The sequence below is a fragment of the Triturus cristatus genome, chromosome 3_1 (genome assembly GCF_964204655.1).
Source record: "Triturus cristatus chromosome 3_1, aTriCri1.1, whole genome shotgun sequence".
NCBI lineage: Eukaryota > Metazoa > Chordata > Amphibia > Caudata > Salamandridae > Triturus > Triturus cristatus.
This window is the reverse complement of record NC_140583.1, coordinates 907,299,673-907,325,616: the sequence shown is the minus strand read 5'-3', so window position 1 is coordinate 907,325,616 and position 25,944 is coordinate 907,299,673. Positions and strand designations below refer to the sequence as shown.

The 25,944-nt window shown below is 41.3% G+C and overlaps 1 protein-coding gene across 6 annotated transcripts in view; it reads right to left on the bottom strand.

The window, feature by feature from the left end:
- The window catches only part of DPP4 (dipeptidyl peptidase 4), a 554,733-nt gene that overhangs the window by 259,564 nt on the left and 269,225 nt on the right, over positions 1 to 25,944 (bottom strand). For all 6 annotated transcript variants that reach the window (XM_085645431.1, XM_085645429.1, XM_085645433.1 and 3 more), the window contains one exon: positions 8,607 to 8,767. In XM_085645431.1, the coding sequence (XP_085501557.1) occupies positions 8,607 to 8,767 (161 nt within the window). The remainder of the gene's footprint in view (positions 1 to 8,606; positions 8,768 to 25,944) is intronic.

The window sequence follows — 25,944 nt, the reverse complement described above, 5'->3', positions numbered from 1 at the left end:
GCAGATGCAGAATAGTATATTGTCATTGACTTATGCCAAAAGATCTTCTCTATTCCTCTGCATGAGGACAGTACTTTTCTTTTTATGTTCCAGTTCCAAAATAAAGTACTTGTTTGGTGTCAAATTCTACAGATGTATATTGAAAGTCTTTCAATTTTTAGTCAGATCCTAAAGAAAGATTTGTAGGATCTACAGTTGCCCTGTAACTCAATTCTGGTACAATACATTAATGAACTACCTGTGGCATCAAAAACAAGGCATGACTGTAAGCTAGATACTATTGGCCTTCTGAGCCATCTTGCTGACAAAGGCACAAAATTTCACCCAAAAAGATGAAGTGTTATAGAAACAATTTGATTGATCTTGGTCTATATATTGAAAAGGGACCAAGGAAATCCTCAAAAAGCGTGATTTTGCAATTCAGAAGATAAGCTTTCCAACTACCTGGTGAGAGGTGATGATGTTGCTGGGAATTGTTGGCTACTGCCGCCAATGAATTCAAAACTTGTCCCTCACTGTGAAGCCTTTAAGTAGGCTACCTCACAGTTATATCAAGGGTATCACCATTTGATAAAGAATGTATGAAGAACATCCGGGGATGAAGAATAAAATTACATAATAAACTCGCCACCTGAATACCCGATTGCAATAAGGCGTTTTACCTTTTTTGTCATGAAAAAGGTGGGTATGCTCTGTCAACTTTGACCTAAAAACATGGGAGAGCATGTGGTCTGTGGAATATCTATCTGCTATGTTGCTCTTCCTGGTTGTCTGAAAGTGGCTGCAGTTTTTTACATTGCAATTGAACAAAGTGAGGGCTTAGCACTGGAACATACACAAATTGTGTTTGTCCCTAATTCAGCCGAGAGTTTGCGGACCCATACTAACATTCAGCTTATGACAAACAGACACCTTACGAGCTATGAGCAGGTCATAGTCGCAGTTAAAAACATCTCTATCAGTAGATGTAATTGACTGAATCATGCCACACTGCTTCCTGCTGCAGATAGGAATGAAGACAAAGACAGAAATGATTACAATGTTGGTGATAATGAACCAGAACATGGTTATATTAATGTCACAGAATTATGTACCAAACCAAAACCAGAAATCAAAGAAATTCCACTTGAAATGACTTATCCAATTTTGTTTGTAGATGGTTCTTGTGTGAGAGACTATTGGGAAGCATTCAAAGCCTATGCACTCTGTTCCATTTCTAGAATTTTGTAAGAATCATATCTGCGTAACGTAACTACAGCACAAGTGGCAGAAATGAATGTATCGACAAAAGCTTATTACCTTGCAGATAATCTAAATATCATGATTTATACAGACAGCCAGTATGGTTTTTAGAGTGGTACATGATGTTGGGAGTTGTGGTCACAAAGGGGTTTTATGACCTCCATTGGCACTTCCATCAAGGATGATCTTTGTATTCTTTATTTTTTAGAAGCAATACTACAACCAAAAGAAATTGCAATGGTCAATTGTGGTGCCCATAAGCTTGTGGAAGATTTGATCACGATTGGAAACAAATACGCTCACCAAGTGGCAAGATACTGCACGCTTGAGAATGAAACTATGAGATCAAATGAGCAGATTGCAATTCAAGAAACCTAACTAAATGCATCAAGTGAAAGTTTTGCTGAAGGTGCAAAAAATGTCAGTTGTTTCCTGCTAAATCCAATATAGACATCATTAAGTGAATAGAGGGAACTCCAGAAGAAGGTACCAGAGGATGAGAGACAGACGTTGAAGCAAACAGGTTGCAAAGGAAGTTAGAATAATGTTTTGGAGCCTACTGAATTTAAATATGTTCTCCCTCTTAATATGCTATAGTCAACGGCCCGCTATTTACAAACCCAAAATTAACCTATGCTTAACCCTCTGGTAGCTTGGCACAAATGCAGTCAGACTTGCATTGTGTAAAGTATTTATTCACTGCATCAAACAAGAATAAAGTGAAAACACAACGCAAGAAAAATCTCACACCAATTTATAAAAAATGGATCGGTATTTAATAAATTATTTGACACCAAAACAACAAAAACCCAATCAGAAGAAGTGGGGTATGAAATTTAAAAATCTGAGGGACAAGCAGTGCTGAAGAACACAGAACTCCAAGTGTGCTTATCTAGTCATGCTTCACCAGGACAAAGTCACAAGTTTAGGTCGATCACAGTGGAGCGTGGGCCGGATACAGGGACCAAGTAATGCCCATTGAACAAAGTACCTTAAATACTTGTTAAGGAGAGTTTCGAGGTCACGTATTGCAGATAAGTTGCACAGCAGCTGTTCCAAAGAAGCTTTGGGTTACGATGTGAGGTCCTGCATCGGAATTGTATCTTGCAGCAGTGGTTCCGATGAAGCTGTAGACCGGGATTGCGAGGCAAGGATCTGTGTGATTGTCAAGGATACCGTTGATGAAGACTTGTGATGCAAAGTCTTGAGTCAGGGATCCTTAATGCAGTAGTGGTTCCAATGAGTTGAGTTATGAGGTCCTGCATCAGAGATGCATTGCACAGTGGCAGTTCTGATGCAGAGAAGCATTGTGTTGCATCTGTTCTGCCCAAGAGGCCACAGCTGGGAAGAGCAGCTACAGGCCCACTTCCAAATGTCCAGGCCTGGGGTGGCACCACTTGAGGGGCAAGACTCGCAGAAGACAGTGTCCAGGTGCTGGGTTCCAGGTGGTTGGAGCTTTTTTCTGTCCATGAGGCTCTGAGCAGAAGGCCTGCCAACTAGTCTCTGGAGTCACTATGGTGGTCCTGGGTTCAAGAAGCAGGTCTAGTCCTTTTCTCTAAGGCAGCAGGGCAGCAGAGCAACAGTCCTTCTGGCATAAGAACAGCAAAGCAGTCTTTCTGAGTCTACCTCAGGTCCGAAGGGGTACTGACGATTTAGATCTGAGGGTCCAATATTTATACTTGGTGCCAATTTTAAAGTAGGAGATGGTTCTAGAGGTTTACACCCCGAGAGGTGTTTGGAATTCCGTGCCTCCCTGCCCTGGCAGCAGCTTGTCTGGGGGCACAAAAGACTAGTGTGAAATCCTTGGTGAGTGTGCTGAGGCAGAGCCTTTGTGATGTAAAAGTGTGGTTGTTGACAGCTCCTCCACCCCTCAAGTCAGAGATACCCCATCATGCCAACATTGATTCCCCATTTTTCTCCCTGTCTGGGAGCAATACAAAAATACCAACTGCCAGCTAAAGCTAATCATGTGACCCAGGATAGAGGCTGCAGGCACCAAATGTTGGGACAAGAAAAGCCAACTTTCTCAAAGTGCCATTTTCAGAATTGTGACTAGAAATCTGACTTTACTATTAAAGAAGGCTTTAAATTACAATTTCTTAGCCATCAAACTCTACATTCCTACCTGCTTCGAAAGTTAGCACTTATTAAAGGTAATAAGGTAATGCAATGTTATTCTATAGGAGAAGTAGGCCTTGCAGTAGTTGAAAATAATTTAAAGAGTTTTTCACAATGAGGACATGTACAAGTAAAAAGTACATGTCCAAACTTTTAAATACACTGCATCTTGCTCTCTAGGCTGTTTACGGCCTACACTAGGTGTGGCATATATGTGTTGAAAAGGAAGATCTGTGCCTGGTAAAAGGTATATTTTGTCAGGTTCAAATGATAGTTTAAAACTGCATGTACAGGCTGTAATGTCAAGCCTGAGACATGCTTATAAAGACTACTGTAGTGGGTAGCACAATCAGTGCTGCAGACCCACTATTAGCAGTTAAGTTACAAGCCCTGTGTACATGCAGTGCCCTTTTACTAGGGACTGACAAGTAAATTAAATGTGGCAATACATGCAAGCCAATTATACCATGTTTAAGAGAGAGAGCACATGCACTTTAGCACTGGTAGCAGTCTACAGAACCTTCAAAAACAGGTTCAGAAAATAGGAAGGTGAAGATAAAATGTTTGGGCATGACCCTGCAGAGAGGGCCAAGTGCAACACATGGCCAGACTCGCATAAAAGGGATATAATGACCAGGATTTTTAGAAAGTACTGGTTCAATCCAAAATTCTGAAATGCTGCAGACGATTTGTGTCAGAGATGTGTCATTTATCAGAGAAATAATCCGGGAAAAAGGACTATGATGCTTATGATTCATATGGGCAAATCAGAGGGCACATTTATGAGACTACAAGTAGACTTCATTTAGATGCTAGTTTACAAAGTCCTTCAATATATTCTCATGATTGTCTCCTTGTGGTTTGAGGCCTACTGTATCCAGAGTTGAGTCTGTATGACAGGTGCCAAACTCTTGTTAAGGGAATTGATGCTGCGGTTTGGCATGCCAGGCTCTATTGAGACAGATTTTGGAACTCATTTAAAAATGAAATTCTAAAATTGATTTGTTCATCTCTAAAGATTTGATTAAAGGTGCTATTGTAGTTATTGTCCTCAATCATCTGACATAGTGAAAAAGATGAATGGAACCATCAAAAACAAGCTGGTTTAAGTGCGTGCATCCACTAGTCTGTAATGGCCATATGCTCTACCTCTTGCCCTGATGATTATTAGAAGTACAATGGACAAAACGACTGGCCTCTTACCTCATGAATAGGCTTTCCTGTTTTCAGTTTCTATTTTTGGCAAATTCTGGTATGGTTTTTGCAGTGTTTTCAAGTGATTTCAATACCTTAAAAAAATAGTGGTTATCAGTGGTTCTACATTTACGAACCATTAAACACTACAGAAACAGTGTTTTCCGGTGTTTATGGACCGTTTTGCTTTTATTATTGCGTGCTTTCTGCGCTGATAGCGCATGGTATATAGACGGTGTACGTATAGCGTGTGTGAGGTCAAAATTGATTTTTGCAAATTAAACTTATTGTAGTACACCATACAATTCTTCTTTAGTGAGTCCTTAATCATGTGCGCTCGCTCTTTCCTTCCCATGTAAACTTCTGTGAAAAGGCCCTCTCAACATTGGCACTTGAGATGGGCAATGCCAAAACAGCCAGTACACAATTTGTTAACTCTGGCCACTGACATAGCTTTCCATGCCAATACTGGTCCACTTAAAGATTGTGGTTCTCAGGGCAGGTTCTGAAACATTTGCATTGAACTAGGTGCTTATGCCATCAGAATTATTGAAGCGGTCAAAAATAAAGAAGCACTTTTGAAACTATGGAGGGAATCCTCTTTACGGAAGGGATCTAGAACTTGTATAGAGTACCACAGTGAGGTTTCATTGACTTCAAATGCCATGGTTGGTGAAGGAACATTTCTATGCATCATTGCAAGCAATTTCTCATACATTGTAAAATAAAAGTTCCTGAATTTCTCTTCAATATTGTGGTACTTTAAAATTTGGAACCACATTGGAGGCAGGCCCCTACCCTGCCGACTTTGGTATTAACAAACCGCAAATGACAAATGCGGTATGTACAAGTGTTTTTGTCATGTTTAACCAATGAATTCACCGTATATATATATATAATACTACATATTGAACCCTTGGGTTCCATATTAGAACAGTAGCCATTTTTGTGATTGCCCTCACATAGGCTGTGTGCTAAGGCCATGCCTAGGCCTAAAGGACACGTACACCTTCTGTGACTTCTCTGTGACCTGTGCAAACTGACTCCACTGCCTGAGGTCAGCCCTGTCCGGCCGGTTCCTTTTACTGCGGCCAACTGGGATAAGCATCAGGGCCCGAGGCATCATAAATTCCTTCTTCCCACACGAACCCTGACTAATCTCTTTCACATCTGACTCTGTTTCCTACTTTATGGCTTGTTTTACGAGCAGGAGGTGCCCGTGTTATTGGGGTCTGCTGATATCTGATGAGGGTTCTGAGCCTTGCTGGGTTAAAAGATTGTGGGCTGAACGAACTGGAATGTGGGATTGTCATCATGACTCTGCCTTTTCTTTGAAGCCAAAATATGTGAATAACCACTTGTAAAACAGGGGCGGTGTTGCCCAAAGCGGAATATTCTGTATAAAAGAGAAGACTGTTTTTTGTTCTAGAGACTGCCTCATTCAGTTGCTAAGGCTTCTGTGCGACGTAGTCTCACTCATTTGAGTTTAATAAAGATGTCTTTTCATATTTCAGCTTCTTTGCCAAGTTCTTTGTTATATTACTTGCGCCATGAAAATTTGAAGTACCGCAGTGTGGTCCAAGACAGGAAGTGCTCGAAGTCATAGGGTGCTACCCCTGGCACCGCTGGGGTCCTAAAATCCCCAGTACTTCAATATTGCTTTGCTTACCAAGTGGAAAGCACTCTAACATGGAACATGTTGCAGTGCCAAAGCCACTAAAGGTGTCGCGTAGCCTACTCTCAAGGAGATGTTTCACATCTACACCAATTATACTGAACACTTGGCAAGCAAGGGTGTTTTCAGGTTCTAGTTTTTTATTATGTCCTCTACAGCAGTTATGTTTTCCTGTAAAAATCTAAGAATGCAGTAGAGTGTACTTTCTTTCTCATCACTATCAATATGTGACCACGATCCTCACATTTCTTGCCTTTGGCATCATCACTGAGCAAAATTTCTGTAAACGGTTGCCACATGGATAATATAGCATTCATAGCCCCTTGGACTGAGAACCATCAGCTAAGGAACACAGTTGGGATGACTCTTTCTTTGATGCCACACAATGCACGAAATGAGAAATATTTGCATTTTGTTCCTGCGCATAAAAAAACTGCACCAGAATGGAATAGAAAGTCAATAGCATTTCTCATTAACTCTGAAAATTGTAAAGACGCTTTCAGCAAACCATTTAACAAGTGGCAAGGATCTCTTACAGGGAAGCACTTCAGCTCAGGTATCAATTTTGACAGGTCATCACACAACTTTTTCATATATGTAGCTGAATTACTGCAAATACAAATAATATAACTCCAATCTTTGTTGAACTTTGAAAGAAACTTTTTTGCAGAGCATTCCAAGTGACACTGCGTTCCATGTTTTTCAAAAGTCTGGTGTCATGTTTTCGCCACTATCCTAGATGCTTGGTAATAGCGCTCATTTCACATATACTTGTCACTATACCTTGCATTACATTTTTAAAGCCTGAGGTGTTGGAAATTCACCTACTATCAATACTGACTCACTAGAAACTGGGGGCTGATGAATTAAGTATTTTTACCCATTCTTTGACACATATTAGGAAAGATTCTTATGAAACCAGCCATTTTACCTATCAGTAAAGAATCAAACACCGCCAAAATATCAAATATGATTTTGATATTTCCTGATTATTTATAAAATAATTAAACAAGACCTAAAACAATCTCATAAACCATGCATCTTTAGACCAAAGACCACAAAACTGAAAAAAGCAAAAGCAAGAGGAAACAATATTTTAGTGGCATCCCCAAACAAAAACACTCAAACAGAATAATGTTAACCCAGTCTTTCTTACTGCTAGATTGTATAATGATGTTACATTGTATTGGTCCCTTCAGGAAGAAAGAAAAATGACTCTTTCACTCTCTTTTTGCTTTCTTTGAATGGCATTCAGTTTGTGGTTGTGCAGGTGTTTTTTCAGTGTTGATATGTTTTCACTGATGAGGGCTATTTCTGTAGGGTTTTATCAGTTATTATAGGTTAAACTTAAAACCGGACAGCCTACTCATGAAGTACTAATGTGCAGAGCTATAGGATTTGCCTACATAACTTCAACAACCTTTCTATCAATAACTGATGAACTCATGTTAGATTATTGCAAATTGCAAATCTGTCTCTCATCGGGGGAATTTGGTAACAGCACCATCGAAAGAAACCCATTGTCATCCCCAGCAACCAGGTGATTTGCTGATAATATAACGCTTTTGCTTACAACATGATGGTTTTGCTGAAATGATGACTTCCTATGCAAGACAACTTAAAACTCCCAGATTTTGGGGGTGAGTCAGAGCTCTTTCCCATGCTATTAGTAATGCTGTACGATTTCTAATTTCAGTTTGCTGCTCACTTGAGACTTTTTTCAGACTCATGCAATTCATTCTGTATTGCTCAATTTGCTGAGATTCTTTATGGCAATACCTTTACGCATTTGCATTTATGATTTCTGGACTGCAAATTTCGAATTTTTGTAATAAACATTTTAAAATTTGTATTCCTGCCCTAGAACTCGATTATTGAGCCTGCCCTTACTTAATCAACTGTATTTGTGATTTGCAGTTAGGTGCCTTGCCTCGGGACACATTACTTTAGGAAATAGAAGCTTAACACAGTCACCAATTCATTCTCCTGTGGGCATGCTGTTGAGGTAATATTTTGGGGTGTAAAGCTTTAGAGGTTCCCTGCTCCCAACATGACTTTTTTACTGTCAGGAAGGAGGAACCCCATCCATTGGGGCAGGTTAAGTGGAGAATAAGTAGTTGTTTTTGGGTTAGGTTGGAAAATCATGTGACTTGTATGAGGCTTCTCCTCACTTGTTAACAAATATGGCAAGGAAGATTAGGGCTTGGATTATAGTAACCACTAAATAATCAGGGCATTAGCGACATTTAAATGTCAACATTCACTATTGTTTCACATATCACACATGGCTTTTATTAAGGTGACTTCCAGCAGAAATTAAGAGAAAAACAAGAGCATTGTAACATCTCTGCTTCATAGAATGACACACAGTGTTTACCTTGGGATATGGAATTGAAATGGTCTCGGGATATTGCTGTTTTTCATTTCCATACCAGGAATATTCAATTAGAGGAACTTCTGTATCATTAAATTGAACATAGGCTATAAATGATGCATTTGGAGACCACCATAGGGCGTAATTAGTGCTGAACATTTCCTCTAAAAACAAAAGACAAAAGGAATAATATTGAATTCATTTAAATTGTTATATTACGCATTAAAAATAACGAACACACCATGCTGAAACACAACATCTCATATCTGTTCGTTTCATGAATGCATCACATCTTCATTTCAGTTTGGAAAATATTTAGGGTCTAGTTTTTTAAAGATGCCAAAAATCTACACCCGGCAATATACAAACTTGCAAATATGCAGATTTTAACGACTCTTGCAGAATTCACAACACACTCGGAAATAATACTGGACCCTGCAACATTCTCAAGCCTGTAGTAGCATTCTGATATATTTTTTTTTACAATTTCAAAAGTCAAAATTTGCTCATGCAAAATTCTGCCAAGCAAGATCAGATGCAATTGTTAACATTTTTTTCCATTTTTAAAAAATTAGTTTTTTACCTTGAAATCTCTTCCTTTAAGCTACCTCTACTTGTGGGGTTGATTCAATCCCCCTTCCACACACAAAAAAGATGTCAACTTTTCCTTCTCAGGAGTACATTCCCAATATATCTAGTTTGATCCATATACATGGAGGACTTCATGAATACCCACAAACATGTAAGGTAGAGGTGTATCTCAAGCCAACTGTTTTCTCTGGAACCCTGATGACCTCTTCCTCTAACGCACCACTAATTTTGGGAGTTATCCAGCCCCTTTCCCACTGTGAAAAAGGATTTACACTTTCCATTCATAGGAATGCATCCTTTTCAGTGTGGTTTGGGGAAGCGATGGTATTGAAACTACCCATAAGCATATTAGTTAGTGGGTGCATCCAAAACCATAGAGCATTGCTACTCTGGAAAGTCCTCTTCATACTACAGTTAGCAGATTTACTCACATGAAAGTTTTCATGAGGAAACATGTTATGAGTGCAAAACCAACTATTTCAAGTTCAAAAGTAGTTTGACACTCATGAAAAGGCTGAATGTAGAACTTAAACTTACACAACAAAATAGCTTTGTAAATTGGGCACTCAGTGTTTAACGATATATCGGCTGCTTGAAGCCCTCATGTTTGTAACTATGGCAAGTATATAGAATATAAACCATCTTCAGTAATTAAGAAAATCATAACCAAAAGTTTGCCAATTGGTAAAACTTCATACAATGTTTTTCTTTTCCTCTTTGTAAATAAAGTAAACGGAAAAACATAATATTGATTAGAAGATGTAGAAATGTCACTAGGTTCTATCATTTGCATTAACGCAAGCTTACTTCAAAGGCCACATATAAAAACAGCATCTGAAATATATCCGTACATCAAAATAAAATATTAATAAAAGTCTATTAAGAAATGAGGGGCTCTCAATAAGCTCTTTTGATGTGAAGTTATTTCTCATTTTACTTTTCATTTGGGAGGTTGGTGTGAGACGTCGTAGACAATGTGCAGTGGTACACCTCGGTGCAGTGTCTTATCAATGAAGGACAGGGTTCTATGATCAAATCTTCACTTAACCAGTATAGATTAGCAAGGAGAGGGCTTCAAGGAATAGTCAAGCAAGCACTGTGTGCAGAGAGAGTAAGTCATTTTTGGGTTTTGTCTGCCCAGTGCTTGTGAAATCTATTGTTTTTAATATATCTTAAAAGGGACTTACATCCCGCATTTGCTTCCTATAGGTCAGTGTGCTTGCCAGTTTGCTTTCCTTCTATTTTTATTGGTTGTAGCCTGTTCTTCCTTCTGTGTCTCTCTCTTATCAGTTTCCCATGGCCTAACTACTCATTCCCGTTCACGTTGGTGGTTCCACCTTTTTCCTTTTGGTTAACGCTGCATACTATTGGCTGCATCTGAGACCCGAGCGACATCGGAGCAGTGATAAAATCACATGTGGGTAGGTCGCATCTGAGCTCCGATATTGTCAGAGCCCAATGGTTTCTTTGTGGGGTCTTACTATAACCCGCCTTCTCTATTATGCCCTATGTTTTGACATGCTACGGCACTGGCCTGTTTCAGCAGCTGGTTAGTGCTTCTTCTCTTGCTCTTGTTTTGGAACGCACTTGCGTTCAACGCCTCTGTGGTTTGCGCATCAAGCCTCACTACCAGTGCTGCAATGTGCCTGCAGCTATTGACACAGTGACTATTAGCTGCAGTGCACAATTACAGCCCAGAGTTCCAATTACGGAGGGTTTCTGAGGTTCTGTGGAGCAAGTGCAAGCTATAAGAAGCCAGGCTGACACAATGGGATTATTTGCAAGGAACGTTACCTCTTTGTCTAGATTTCTTTGTCCTAATATGGTAATGGCTAACGTAACACCGAATGTGCTGACGCGCTTAGTCACCACATTACATGTTTTATTAGAACACAAATTCAACACGCAGAGGTTGAAAGGCTCGGGAGGAATTACAGAATGACAATGCAGACGCTTTCAAGTCAACACACTCATGTCAAATGCTGATATCATTAGTATCCAATGCCATGCAAAAGTACTCCCTTAGCTTGTATTTAATTGAAGTCATGAAGCACGATGCACCACTCAGGACCATCTCTTCTACAGCAAGTATTGCCCAATTATCAGTGCTTGAGCAGTGGTAAGCAGACTTTGTGAACATTCAAAAACTTGTCCCATGTCCTCACAGCCACCTGCCCATAGAGAATAAAGTTGCTCACTTACGATCTCCCATCTACTATTAAGATTAGTGCTACGAAGAGTCCATATTATGATCTAGATTTAATAGGGGTATTGTGGGTGGTCGGGTGACTGCACAATTTTGAATTGCTCACGCTGGAATTTCTAGTGGTAAGTAAATCAACGCAATGCATTACATCAATTTGTACCCAGCAAGCACTCATACAAAACACCATATAATGTAATAATTTTGATCTCTCACTGCTTCTATTTTTGTTGTTGTTTAATGTTAAGGGCATTTCCATAACACCAACATCACCCCGGTCTTTGAACTCTCCAAGACCGCTGTGCCCTCCCCCCTACTTCTCATCTTTAATCTGTGCCACTGGAATTATGCGATTGTGCAGATGGTACGCTTTTTGCATAATTCTAGATTTGCTGCATGTTGGACTTGGCCCTTTTTGCAGGGTCATCCCTAAACTTTTTGCCTTTCTCCTAGCCTTTTTTTCTGACATGGTGTTGGTAGTTTTAGGACTCTGGGCACTTTAGCACTGCTGTTCAGTGTAAAGTGTGTGTGCTCTCTGTGATAAATATGATAAGGATTGGTCTACACCTGTTCGGCATATTTAATTTACCTGTCAATCCCTTGTAAAGTGGTATCTCATATACCCAAGGCTGGTGAATTAAATGCTACTGGTAGACTTGCAGCGCTGATTGCGCTACCCACCAAAGTAGCCTTTCAAATCTGTCTCAGGACTCTGCCATTGCAGGGCCTGTGTGCACAGTGTTACTGACGCTGTAATGTGGCACCTAAATTGTGTGCCATGTCTGTGCCCCCCTTTTACAACATGTCAGTCACCCCTAAGGTAGGCCCTAGCTAGCCCTATGGGCAGGGTACATTTTAGGTAAAAGATAGGGCATGTACCTTAAGTGTGTGACATGTCCTGGTAGTGGCAAACAGCCATTTTGGTTTCTCACTACTCTGCCCTCCCATAGGAATGCATTGGGGATTCCCTGATAAGTGTTTCAGTGGTAATGCCTGATATGAGAGGAGCAGCCTGGTCAAGTGTGGTATGTTTGGAATAGTAATAATAAATGATACGCAATGGTGTGCACAGATTTATTATAACTATTTTAGAAATGCCACGTTAAGAAGTTGTCATTTCTGTGTGCTATGTGTCTGCCTGCCTGATGTGAATTGCATGTCTTGCTTTTGAGGGACAGGGGCTGGTGAGGTGTGTGTGGCTCCAGGAGGGGCAGGGTGAGTCAGCGCTAGGCTGAATAGGGCATGTGCATTTGGATCAGTGGGAGGAGTAGTCCCCTGACCCTGAATAGGATTGTGCCTTCCTATGTGAATGCTGGCTCCACCCTCCTGTGGTGTGTCTGATGACGAGCCACCACCTGACAAAGGGGAAGAGGAGCATTGTCAACAAAGTGCTCCAGAACCAGTTTAGGCTGGCTCCACCAAGCCCTTGCCAGGGCAAACAAACAAAGGGAATTTGTAATATAAATATAGGGGCTATGACCCCGGAAAGGTGTGCTTGTACTTACTTGGGTGGGGGGGGGGACACTTTGCCAGGAGGAACCGCCGTGGGACCCAGCTTCAGCTTCTTGGCTGTCCCTGCATGCTGGCCTGTCTGGCTGGACCCTGTTGGGGTGTCCCCAGCCCCAAGGACTTTTTCCTGCCTGCTGGATTCCTTGCCCAGCCTTTTCCCCTTCACCTGTGGAGCCTGAGCGCCTTGCGAGCGCTACATTTGAATTACCACAGAGAAGAAGAGCGCATGGGCTCTGCAGCATGGAGCTGCAGCTTACTTCGAGGGAATCCCGACATGGGATTCCCCCATCTGGATGCTTAGAGAAGCGGGAGCCCACCTTGCGTTTTGTCAAGTGAAGCGGGAGCCCACCCCGCTTTAATTCATCTTAAACGGCGGGTGCTCACCCCCCATTGTGGTGCCGATGGCGGGTGCCCACCTCGCTTTATGCATATTTTAAAGGCAGGTGCCCACCCCGCATTGTGGTGCTGATAGCGGGTGCCCACCCTGCATTTCTGCATAATTAAAGAGGCGGGTTCCCACCCCACACTTGAGCTTTACTTCAAAGCGGGTGCCCACCCCGCATTGTACAGCAAGGAGAAAGTGAGCCACTGCCACAGTGAGTGGCAAAACTGGGAGTCAGGCGCATCCGCTTGACTGTGGGCGGAGCCTGAGGGGAGTCCAGAAGATGGCCGCAGAGGAAGTCTGGCCAAACGGTGCCGGTCGTGAAGCAGGGCTCCCGTGAGTGTGGGAGAGCCCTGCGGGTTTCCTGCATCTGGTTGTGGGAAGGGCCCCCTTGCAAACAGAGGCTGCGTGGGAAGAGGAGGAGCCCTGCTGGGATCGGACAACAAGATGGAGCAGGAATAAGAGCACGACCAGAGTCTTCCCAGGTGGCCGGTCGAGAGAGGAGCTACCTGCCAGCTTCCTGGACCTGCCTACAAAGAGCCCCAGTGAGTGGGGGCTCAAATTGAACAGGTTGGCATCAGAGCCTGTTGTCTACACAGATGCACCGCAGTTGTGGGCAGTTGCAACGCTTGGGGGCAGGTTTGTAACACACAGTCCCGGAATGGGGCTCCAGCGTGACCAGTGGTGCCAGTGTCCTTTTGGCTAAACAGCAGTTGTGGGCCGCTGCAATGTTTTGGGCAAATCTGTTTTCAGAGTCCCAGTGGGGAGCCGGTAGGCACAGTTGTGCCAGGGCTAATTGTTTTACACAGCTGCCCCACCTGACAGTGGGCTGCTGTAATGTTGGGGGCCAGTTCTTTGCAAGTGAGGAAGGGGTGAGTTGCACCCCACGCCCCAGCGCCTGTGTGCACTTTGTGTTTGCTGCCAAGGCAGCTCGGGGGTAATTTGAGAGATCCCCCCTAGAGCCCTGACTTTCTGGACAAAGGGCCTTTGAGCCCCCGTGTTTGGCCAGTTGGCCTGGGGTCAGTTAGGTGATGGTGAGCGGGGTGCAAAGCCCTAAGGTGATGTATGCCCCTTGTAGTAGGATTAGTATGGTGCACTGCTGAGTTCCTGCACAATATGTGTATGCCTAATGTGATTTATGCATAATGTGGTTATGCTAATGTGATGCCCAATGCAAATGTCATGATATGATGTTTATGCTAAGGAGGTTTGGGCCTAATGTGATTTATGCATAATGTGTTTATGCTGGTGATACCTAATGCATAATGTGTTTATGCTTGTGAGGTTATTGCATAATGTGTTGATGCTGGTGAGGCCTATGGCGTAATGTGTTTATGCTAATGAGGTTTGGGCCTAATGTGTTTATGCCTAATGTCATGCTATGATATTTTAGGATGGTCTCTAATGCTAATCGGATCATGCTTAGGTCATTATCGTACCAGTAGTTAGTGGTTGTGTTTCATATTTACTACCCGCATTCTGATGGTTCTGACCGTGGCCCGATTGGCCTGATCCTGTATATAATCCCCTGTGAATATTGCCTAGTGCCAGTTGGCACAGTGTAAATGTGTGATTATGTTTCTAATGTGTTTATGATAATACAAAGACTAGTTTTTTTAATAACCTTGTGTGGCGTTCCTTTTGTGGTGTGCCTAGTGTGTTGCTGCTGTGTGTGTGTGTTGCGCAAACACTTTACACATTGCTTCTGGGATAAACCTGAGTGCTCGTGCCAAGCTACTAAGGGGGTGAGCAGGGGTTATCTTCAGCGTGTAACTTCCTTGCCCTGACTAGAGTGGTGGTTTCTGCCTGAATTAGTCGCATGCCCTAGCCAACCAGAAATCCCATTTCTAACAGTGCGTTTGCTACATAATCCCTTGTCTGCCACATAATCTGCAGATTTTAGCAAAAAATGTTTAGTGTCTCGCTCAAATGGTTCAAAAGGTACTAAAAATGATGCAGCGACGCATGTTGCCGCTCAGTGGAAGGCCCTTTTCAAAGCTGGACTGGTCACCTTTCTTTTGCTTATTGCTCTATTTGGGTGTTAAACTAGTACTAATGAGGTGCAATCAATACCTGGGGAGTGTTAATATATAGAAATGACAAAATAAGGTTGTAAAACTGTTACAAAATGTGCGGCATTATGCTGCTTAATTTGCCTTTTCTTGCTGCATAATTTATTCAAACCTTGTTGCATAATTTAGCCCTCTCATGCCTCATAATTCCAGTTGACCTGTCTTTAATGAAGCTATACATTTCACTCTCTCCAGCTTCCTATCTATAGCGATGCTGTAGTCCTCTAAACATCTAATATTGATGTATTTTACTGCTAAACAGGCAGTCACAATTGCAGTTACCTTCCTATTAAAAAATTGATTTGAATGGTGCAGCCGGGGCCAAAAGCTGTAGGGACCCCACTAAACACAGAAGATTGCAAATTTTTACTACTAAATAGGCAGTCACAAGTGCAGTTATCTAGCAGGCACTATGGTCATGATTTCATTGGTGCTGCAGGTGCAGTGGCATTGGGGACAAAAGGTGTCAGAACTCCTCTAAATGCCAAATATTGCTATATTTCACCATTAAACAGACCGTCACAAGTGCAGTTACCTTGTAGGCAATAGGGTAATGATTTCAATGACCCAGCAGGTGCAGTGACTCCGGGGTCCAATGCACTAGGGACCCTTCTAACTACCAAATATTGCAGTATTGTACTACTAAACAGGCAGTCACAAGTGCAGTTACCTTACAGGCAGTAGGGTTATGATTTGAATGGTGCAGCAGGTGCAGTGGCAATGGGGCATAAAGCTGTCATAACTCCTCTAAACACAAAATATTGCTATATTCCACCACTAAACAGGCAGTCACAAATGCAGTTATCGTGCAGGCAGCAGAGGCATGATTTAAATGGTGCAGTGGCACCGGGTCCAAAAGTTGCAAACTCTTCTAAACACATGATATTGCTTTACATCAATTAATTCTATTATTTCTCCCTTTCACATACTTTTTAAAAATTTTGCTATTACTTACCTGCACTATACAACTAGTAACAACACAATATATTGCCTTTTTGTACATAAACAAGCCATAACACTTAAACAGACTTTCTGTAACTTATATAGTACAACTACTCAGCAAGCTACAACTTACAACGCCAAAACAGCACATAATTAATCACATGGGTGAAACCTAAAGCATTTACCAATGCGTGTTGCTTTAGTGGGCACCTTTTGTGGCATTTTAATAGTGGTTTTACTTCATTCACAGGGGCTGAGGGATCTGAGGCACTGTCAAACACCCAAAAGAGTTGTAACTTGCGCCTGGTAAGATGCCTCATTAATGCGACAGATATATAACAAGGGTGGCCCTCCTCTAGGCGTGCTCTATGGCATGCCCCCGTTTGACATTTCATCAGATTCTTGAAGCACTTGTTGCAGTTTCCAGACTGATGATATTACAGCTATTTAACGAATTTCTGAGTGCAGAAAGCGTTTTTGCTAATTTACAGGAGATCTGTCATTGGAAATATTCCTGTGGGGTCCCTCTATTAACTCTAAGTCGACCTAACCAAAGCTTATCTCTTTAGCAGGTTATACAACAAGGCAGGTATTATTTACTCTTTTGCTATCATGTAATGCATGCCCTGAAACCACATTGTATGGCATTGGTAATCCTGTTAGGGTCTGCTCTGAGCTTCTAGTCTCTGGTATCTCCTAGTAAAGCAAGATGGTACTTCTCCCGTTTGTTGCCATTCTGCTGAGAGTTAGGAATTAAAAATGTGTTCTCAGATGGTGGAATCGCCTTAGTTTCCTCTAACATTCAGCAAAGATTACATTTTCCGTACAAACACTGGAATTTCTTTCTTGCGAAAAGCACAGGTTGGTGCTTGTGCTTGTCAAGAACAACCCTGAAGGGGGCGTGGTTTTGGCGCCGGCCAAGATGGCTGCTTGAGTCGGGAGCTCCATTACGCCGGACATCGCAGTGAGCATGTAGATGCGTTTTCTCTCATCTTTAATTCATGGACTGCAGCCCTACTAACGGCGGAACACCCCGATATCATGGTGAGCCAATCTTGCTGCGCGTCCCGCTTCTCCTCTAACTTTGCCATTTTTAACGCGCCTCAGTGCGGCCGCCATTTTGTTTCCCGCTACATCACATTATATCTCCTCACAACAATGGAAATACACTCTGCAGTTGTCTGCTTGACTTTATTATGAACTTGAAGACCAGCACATGATGTTCTTATGTATCTTTTTGCTCCCACAGTGCTCTTTTTTCATCATTTTAACGGAACTTTTTCTCTGGCATATTTTATATGGTGTTTCTTAAGAACTCCATATTACTTCTGGTACCCAGTCTCCTCCTTTGTACAATCAACACTTTCTGGGAGATTACTTCTTTATAATCATAACATCTCTCACCACTCGCCTGCTGCTGCATGCCCATTTTCATGTTCTGGAGGTTACTTTTCCAATTTTCAAGGTTTGCAATTTCCTGAAGGAGGACACTTTACTTCCACAGATACTTTCCTTTTTCTAAAAGCAACGTGCATTTTTTTTCTGGATTGACACTTGTATATGGGCAGGCTACGCAAGCCACAGTTTGTTTTTGTCCCTAAAACTTCCTCCACAGTGACGCCTTCACTTTCTTTATCTTCTGCATCTGCTACTTCTTCTTCCACTGCAGATATGACTGGAGTGACTTCTGCTCGCACCGAACCGGCGCAATTGATGCCACATAAATCTTCTCTGCCTACTTCCACTTCTAAACGATTGAAGCAGGACCCTCCATCTCCTGATAAGACATCTCCTACTATTTCCTTGGAACTGTTGTTGGAGGAAATCCACACCTTACGGCCGTTTATGGAAGAAACAAACAGTAAAATGCGATATCTGGAGTAAAAGTGGTCTTCAATGGAGATTAGAGTCTCAGCAAAGGAACAACAAATTTTGACTGTTCAAGGTGACTCTCAAAGACATTCCTTTCTGGAGAAGGAGGTTCATAAACTTTAACAGCATACTGAAGATTTGGAAAACCGCAACAGGAGGAATAATCTACGTATCTATGGACTACCTGAGGCTTTGGAAGGTGAAGATCCTGTCACCTTTTTTGCTTCTTTTCTATCAAAACTACTGGATATGCCTACTTCAACAACACTAAACATCCAGAGAGCTCACAGGCTTGGGCCACGTCCTTCGCTCTCTTCATCTTCGGTCAGACCCCGGGGAGTCATTATTCTCTTCTTGAAATTTACTGACCTGCTCTCTGTTCTTTCTGCAGCAAGAGCCAAATCTCTTGGCTGGGTCAGAGGGTCTTCCTCTCTCAAGATGTCTCCAATGTTACAGCAGCCAGGCGAATAGAGTTTCTCAGTCTTCGTCCACCTCTTCGCTCAATGGGGGCTCGCTATGACCTTTTTCACCTCTGCATCTTTAAAGTGACCTTCCAAAATTGAACTCTCTCTTTCGAAGATCCTGCGGAACTTAAGAAGTTTATCCATTCTCACACTTCGACCAACATGGATACTGCTGGCCCTCCTACGGGTTGACATGTTATACTCATATTTCTATTTCTCTTATTGTTGCCATACTATTAATGTATGATTCAATTATGTTTATATTTGTTCCTCTTTTTGCCCTCCCTATTTGATTATATATTAGTATAGTCAATTGGTCATTTTTAATGTTGTTTGGTACGTCTCCATACCCCGATTTGTTCTGCGTGGTCCGGACTCCCTGGTTCGAGTGTCTCATCCTCCGACCGTCGCCATTGCCCCAGTCTTATCTTGTTTCCGTTCCCCTCAGGTATGTTTTTTCAGTCGTCCTCTCTGGATATGTACTGTCTCTCATTGTATTTCTCCTCTACCTTCTGTCTTCCCTTTTTCCTTTCCTAATTTTCTTTCCCTATTCTACATTTGTTTCTCCTTTCATTCTCCTATTACTGCATATTTGGTTCTGAATAAATCTTTAATGTTTTTGCATTCAGAGTTATTTTCTGGAATGTGAAAGGTTTTATTAATCCAATTAAGAGACAGAGAATTCTTTCCTACCTTGCCTCTTATAACCCTGACCTAGTACTCTGGCAGGAGACCCATCTTACAGAAATTGAGGCTTTAAAATTAAAAAGAGGTTGGGTAGGTACAGTTTTATTCTCTCCTTCTGCTAATAAAAAGAATGGTGTCATAATTTTATGTCATAAGAAGTTGAATTGTAAAGTGTTATCCCATGAAACTGACACAGAAGATAGATGGCTACTAGCTAAGTTGTTAATAAATACTGTTTCTTTAACTGTTTTTAATATTTATGGACCTACACATCCTGATTGTTCCTTCTGGCCTCTGATTACGCAAAAATGTGTCCAATTTCAAGATGATCTTTTCATACTAGGAGGCGATTGTAACAAAGATGTAGACCCATTTCTTGATCGTCAATCTCAACTATGTTTTGTTCCCCATAAGACCCATAAACATTTTCTCAACACTATTTCCCAAGCACATCTTATAGACTCCTGGAGACTTTCCCACCCCGACTCTTTAGATTTTTCCTTTTTCTCTCCTCCCCACGCTTCCCTTTCTCCCTTGGACTATATATTTCTCTCTCAATCCTTATCTCAAAATTTACTATTTTCCTCTATTGAACCTATTGTTATTTCTGATCATGCCCCAATTGTAACAGATCTTGATTTGCTCCCACCGCATCCCAGATCCTCTCGTTGGTGTTTTAACAATTGTCTCCTCTCAGACCCTCTCTTTTCTTCCTCTTTTCGCTTCTTTACAAATGAATTCTTTGATCTTAACTGTGTCCCCAATTCCTCCCCACATATCATATGGGATTCTTTTAAGGCTACTGTGAGGGGCTTTATCATAGACTTTGCCTCCAAAAAAAAGAAACTTTTTTTCAGCAACGAAAAGCCAATCTGGCGCATATCAAGATTTTAGAACACAAATGTTATACTTCTTCGAAGGATTCGGTCTCGCCAGAATTGATTCGCGCTAAACTTGCTTTTATTAAAACTACCACTGATAATGCGTCTTCCATGCTCCTTCGTAGTAGTGCTCGTTACTATGGTGGTCGTAATAAAGCAGGGAAGCTCGTGGCGAATTACCTCAAAACACACAAGGATCGCACCTTCATAGACGCTATTATTCTTCAAATGGCTCCCTCTTGCACAAAGATCAAAAAATACTTAATGAATTTAAACTCTTTTACCAAAATCTTTATACTCCAGAATCGCCTCCTTCCTCTTCTATCATTCAGGCATACCTTGATAAAATTCCTCCTCCCTCTTCATCTCATCTTAATTTTTCCGATCTTGAAACAGATCTATCCCTTAATGGACTATCCATTGCCTTAAATACTCTCACTAAAGTGAAGACTCCCGGCCCAGATGGTTTTTCTGTTGAATTTTATTTGCACTTTTCAGATCTACTACTTCCGAAACTTTTAACACTTTTCCACTCATTTCTTTTAACTGGTAAAACAGAAGGCACTTTTCAGGAAGCCACAATTTGTCTCATTCATAAAGAAGGTCGTGACCCTAAATATTGTAAGAATTATCATTCGATCTCCCTGGTTAATGTCAATTATAAATTATTTGCTAAAATGCTTGCTTTACGTCTAGATCCCCTCATGCCTCATCTTATTGGTAAGGAGCAGTGTGGTTTTGTCAAGGGAATGTTTACCTCTGATAATTCTCGGCTCTTCCTCAATGTTTTAAACAAAATTCCCTCCCTTTCCACTTCTCTGGCGGCCATCTCTGTTGATGCGGAGAAAGGTTTTGACATAGTTGATTGGTCCTTCCTATTTGCCTCATTGCAATGGCATGGTTTTGGTCCCAAATTGATCTCACTTATCTCTTTACTATATTCTGCCCCCAGAGCTTTGGTATTAGTCAATAGTCGAGTCTCATCTTATTTCCCTCTTCAACGAGGAGTTCGTCAAGGATGCCCCTTAACCCCTCTTCTCTTCATTCTAGCTCTTGAACCCTTTCTATCTTCTATTCGTAACAACGATTCCATTTCTGGATTTCCTTATGGTGACCAACAACTAAAACTGTCCGCTTATGCGGACGATATCCTTTTATTTATTTCCGCACCTGATTCCTCTATTCCCCTATTATTACATGAGTTTGACTCCTTTTCACAAGTTTCTGGTTATAAAATCAACTCAGACAAAACAGAAATTCTCCCCCTTACAACATTTTGTCTTCCCCACTCCTTTTCTTCTACTGGGTTTTCCTGGAATAATTCAAAAATTAAATATTTAGGTATATGGTTTTCCAATTCCATTCCTCCTTCAATTACATTAAACATGTCTGCAGCTCTATCTCGTATTGATAAATTACTCTCTTCTTGGAATCCCGTTTTACACTCTCTTGGTGGGGCCGGTTAGATTCAATTAAAATGATGATTGCCCCTATTTTAATTTATACACTTTCTATGCTCCGCATTCACATCCCTGCCCTCTACTTTAAGCGTATTGATTCCTGTGTCTCTAAATTTCTTTGGAAAAATAAGAAAGCTAGAATTTCCTTATCTTTTCTTCGCAAGACAAAGTCTAATGGTGGTGTGAACTTCCCTGATTTTCGCCTCTACCATAAATCTTTTTCCCTTCGTCAGGCCTTGAAATGGCTCCTATCTGATCACTCTCCTTTTACTCCTCTTTGGCTTTCCATTGAACAAAGTTTATTATTACAGTTTTCTCTCAAGGAAGTTATGACTTTCTCTGCCAAAACTCCTCATACATCCCTTCCCTTGTTTAGACACACTTGTTCCCTTCTGAAACCTTCAGTACTACCTAATTCCGTCTCTCGCGATTCCTTCTTAGATTCTCCTATTTGGCATAATTCTCTCATTCTCCTCAATAACATACCCATCTTCTGGAAAGCATGGAGATTAAAAAGCATCATTTGGGTTAAACACCTTTTTAATGGACTCTCACCATGTTCTTTACCCCAATTTCAAGCCTTATTCCATTGTCCCCGTTCCTTTTTACAGAAGTTTACCATTCTCATGGCAGGTATTCTTGATGTATACTATTCTCTTCCCCCTTCATCTCTCACTGAAGCCCAAAACTCTCTTCTTAAATTACTCCTCTCTTTACCCAAAGCCTCTCTTATATACAAATATTTCGTAGCCCCCAATCCAGATCGAGTTAAATTTAAATTGGAACTCTCATGGGAATCTGATCTGGGATGCGAATGGACTATCACCTTCTGGGATAAAATCTGGTCCAGATCTTTAATATCTTTCGCTCTGGTCCTCTCACACAATCTATGTTTTTTCTTGATCATAGACTTTACCTTACCACTGCTTCTATAGCTTGTTTTTCTTCTACTACTGATTCTAACTGCTGGATTTGCGGTTCCTCTGATGCTAATCTTATGCATCTTCTTTTCTTCTGTCCTTCGGTTTCCAGTTTTTGGGTGAGCGTTTGGTCCTATATCTCTCGCATGTTTCCTTAACTATACCCTCGTATAACCATGGGCTTTTTGATCTCATGCTTGCTTTAGCTTTCCAACACATTACCCTCAATTGGAAAGCCCTTACTAATCTTTCTACTCAACATTGGTGGAATAGTCTTAGCCATTTTCATGTTGATGTTGCCTTCGCCTCCTCCTGTAAACCAACAGTTAATAGAGATCTCTTTTGGTTACCCCTCACTACTTATTTAGATCAGATTGTTTTAAAATGCAACTCCTCTCTAAATTCTGAAAATTGTAAACCCCCTTGAATGCTGTTCTCTCTGTTTTCTTTCTTTTTCACCCATGATGATCTAATATATGGTATTAATTGACCAATGGTTCGCTCACATTCCTTTGTGATATGCAATGTAATATGCAATCTTCTTTTATGTCAAAATGTTAGAATTTTCCCCTTCCCTACCCCTTCTCTCCCTCCCTTCCCTTCTCCCTTCGCCACTCCATATAAAACCTCAAAAAATAGCTTTTATTCTCTTCCTCAATGTACTAGCCACCTCTTCTGCTATAATTCTGCTTTGACATTTGATTCTGTTTTGCTGGTATTTATGTCCTTTTGACTGTTAAATAAAGCTTTAAAAAAAAAAAAGAACAACCCTGAAGCCAGGCACAATTTATTTAGTGAGTTTGATTTTAGATTGGAAGTATAGGGACTTAAATCTTGACGAACCTGGGCTTTCCATCTTCAGTGTTTTAAGATTTGTCGTGGCCTTTCCCATTTTGCAGCAGGTCTTCAAGTTCAGCTAGTGTTGAGCGTATTGCAAATGTCTAGTAATGGTGCTTTTACAGCAATTGCCGTTGACTCACTTCTCTGAGAATGCAATATACCTCTTGATGACCTCTCTCTACTATTCCCTGTAGAAGTTTTCGATTTTACATTTATTTTGCATTTGTATAATCCATTGCTAATAAATGTATAACCACATACTAGAGAGCTGAGGTATTAATACCACTCTCCATCTGAAACCTAACAATATAGTAATCTCAATGTGGGAAGGCTTTTTAAGCATTTTGTCTCTGAGCAATTGATTGATGTTTGCTTATTTACAGCTTTGGGCCCATTTGAGACATATTTCTGGTCCTAGATCGGCTACTGGCAGGTATGGTCCTTGTGCTCTTTCAATTTTTCAGAGGAAGCACATATGTTCTTTCTAACTGAAGGGGCAGAGGGACATGGAAGGGAGAACTGGGAACCAGAGTCCTTGGTTGAACATGGCAAGGAAGTCTGGCCATAAAATGGTTATATACCATGTGGAATGATCCATATAACTGTGCATTCTCCCAGGGTATTACCAAATTGGCCGGTCTCTGCAGAAGCCCTGGATAGGTTGACTGGGCTGTGTTTCCCGGATCACCTTTGAGAGGTTCCAGTTGTATCCCAGGTGGCCCCAACAATATACTATGCATGGGTATAGATCAGGGCAAGACTGGGAACCCAAAGCAGTCCTGGCAAATTTTGTTAGACCAGCCCCCATACGGTGCATAGCAAGTGCAGCATGTGAGCCTGACCACTACAAAGGGGTAGGGGGGACTCTCCTCCCAAGAAAACTTGGGGATAATGGTGCATCCTGCAACACATTTGCCATTATATATTTAATTGTGTTTGCTTTTAAAGTATAATAAATTATGACCTTACTGTGCACCAGGATATAACAATCTTTGATGGGAGTCTTCAATGATTCCCTTATTATCACCCTCCAACAATGCCTCTCATCTCTCCTTAGCTCCTCTCTCACATGTATTTCATTTGTTTTATAGCACCTTGCATACCAGTGTAGCGTATCAGAACACTTTACATCCGACAAACATACAGAGACAATGAATCAAACGTGTGTTTCAGTGTATAGAAAATGTTACACAAGGCAAAAGGGAATACATGGTGTAGGATTCACGTCATCCATACTGGTAGGCATTTTTTAAGTGTGCTTGGTCTGGAGATGCACAAACTCAGGATACAGAGCATAACACAGTCGTTAGGGTTGAATTTAATAGTAAGAATGTATTTCTACACATAGCAACACCAGGATCATGAAAGACTGGGAATAAAACATAACTTTTTAACCTGTACCATGCAGTTTGCATGCAGCTCTTTGATGGCAGTTCGGAGCTCACTGTGCTAGATTACAATTGTGACTTATGAACTGTACAGTAACAAAAGAATCTATGTGACAAAGTCAGTACCCACCAAGCTATGCACATAAAATAATGGCCTTTGGTATGCATGGTACACATTCTCAGCAGCAGGCATTTTAATTCTTTGCGCTATCTTAGATGAGTCAAAACTGCCACCAGACAATACTTCCATCTCCCTCCAGAAGGTACATTAATCACCAGAGTTATCTTGACACTTGTATTGCCTCCCAAAAAACTGCTGTATATACAAGAACTTTGCAGTACTATTACAACTGCTGTACTTCTACAAAACCAGCCCCCACACTTGCAGCTTCCCAGGGATACGCACGATGCCCAGTACGGCCAGTCAGGCCTTGGTATGAATCACAAATAGTAGCACTAGAGGTGCATAGGACTCTGATTATTCTTGTGGGATACCAATGGAATAAGATGAAGTCCTTCAATAGATGGGTCTACTTGAGTGCCTGGTGTAGAAAACACTTTGTGCCCAATTTATTAAACTTGGGACATTCTCGATTTTAGACCTAATATACCAAATAAAAACAGTAGCACCCAATAAGAAACAGTGGCATGAATGTCAGAAGGTCTTTTACTTGGTTGAGATGCATCTGGTTTGTTTCAAAGCCATGCATCTGGCCCAGTAGTGTTCTTTTGTTAGGGCAGTGAGATAGAGTCAAAGACATGGAAGTTTACGATTCCCTCAAAGAAGCATGGACTAGATGGAGGTAGGGGAAGAAAAGGTAATCTTTCTTGAATTGATTCCCCTTCCTTTCAACCCACCTCGCATTCCAAAGGTGTTTCTGTCTTGAAACTATAGAAGATTTGATGTTAACTTAGTAAGGCTTTACAGTGGAATAGTCCATTTATGGGTCCTCCAAGTACAGGGAAATAATTCATGGGAATACAAGGTCTTTCCTTTAGATGAACAAAAACTTAGGAGTTGGTAACAAGCTGCCTGCTGGTTGAGGTGGTCACAACTAAATAAAATAAGTTCAAGAGAAAACTGAAGTGATTATTGCAAGTAAGTAACCTGAGCATCATATCTCTTTTCT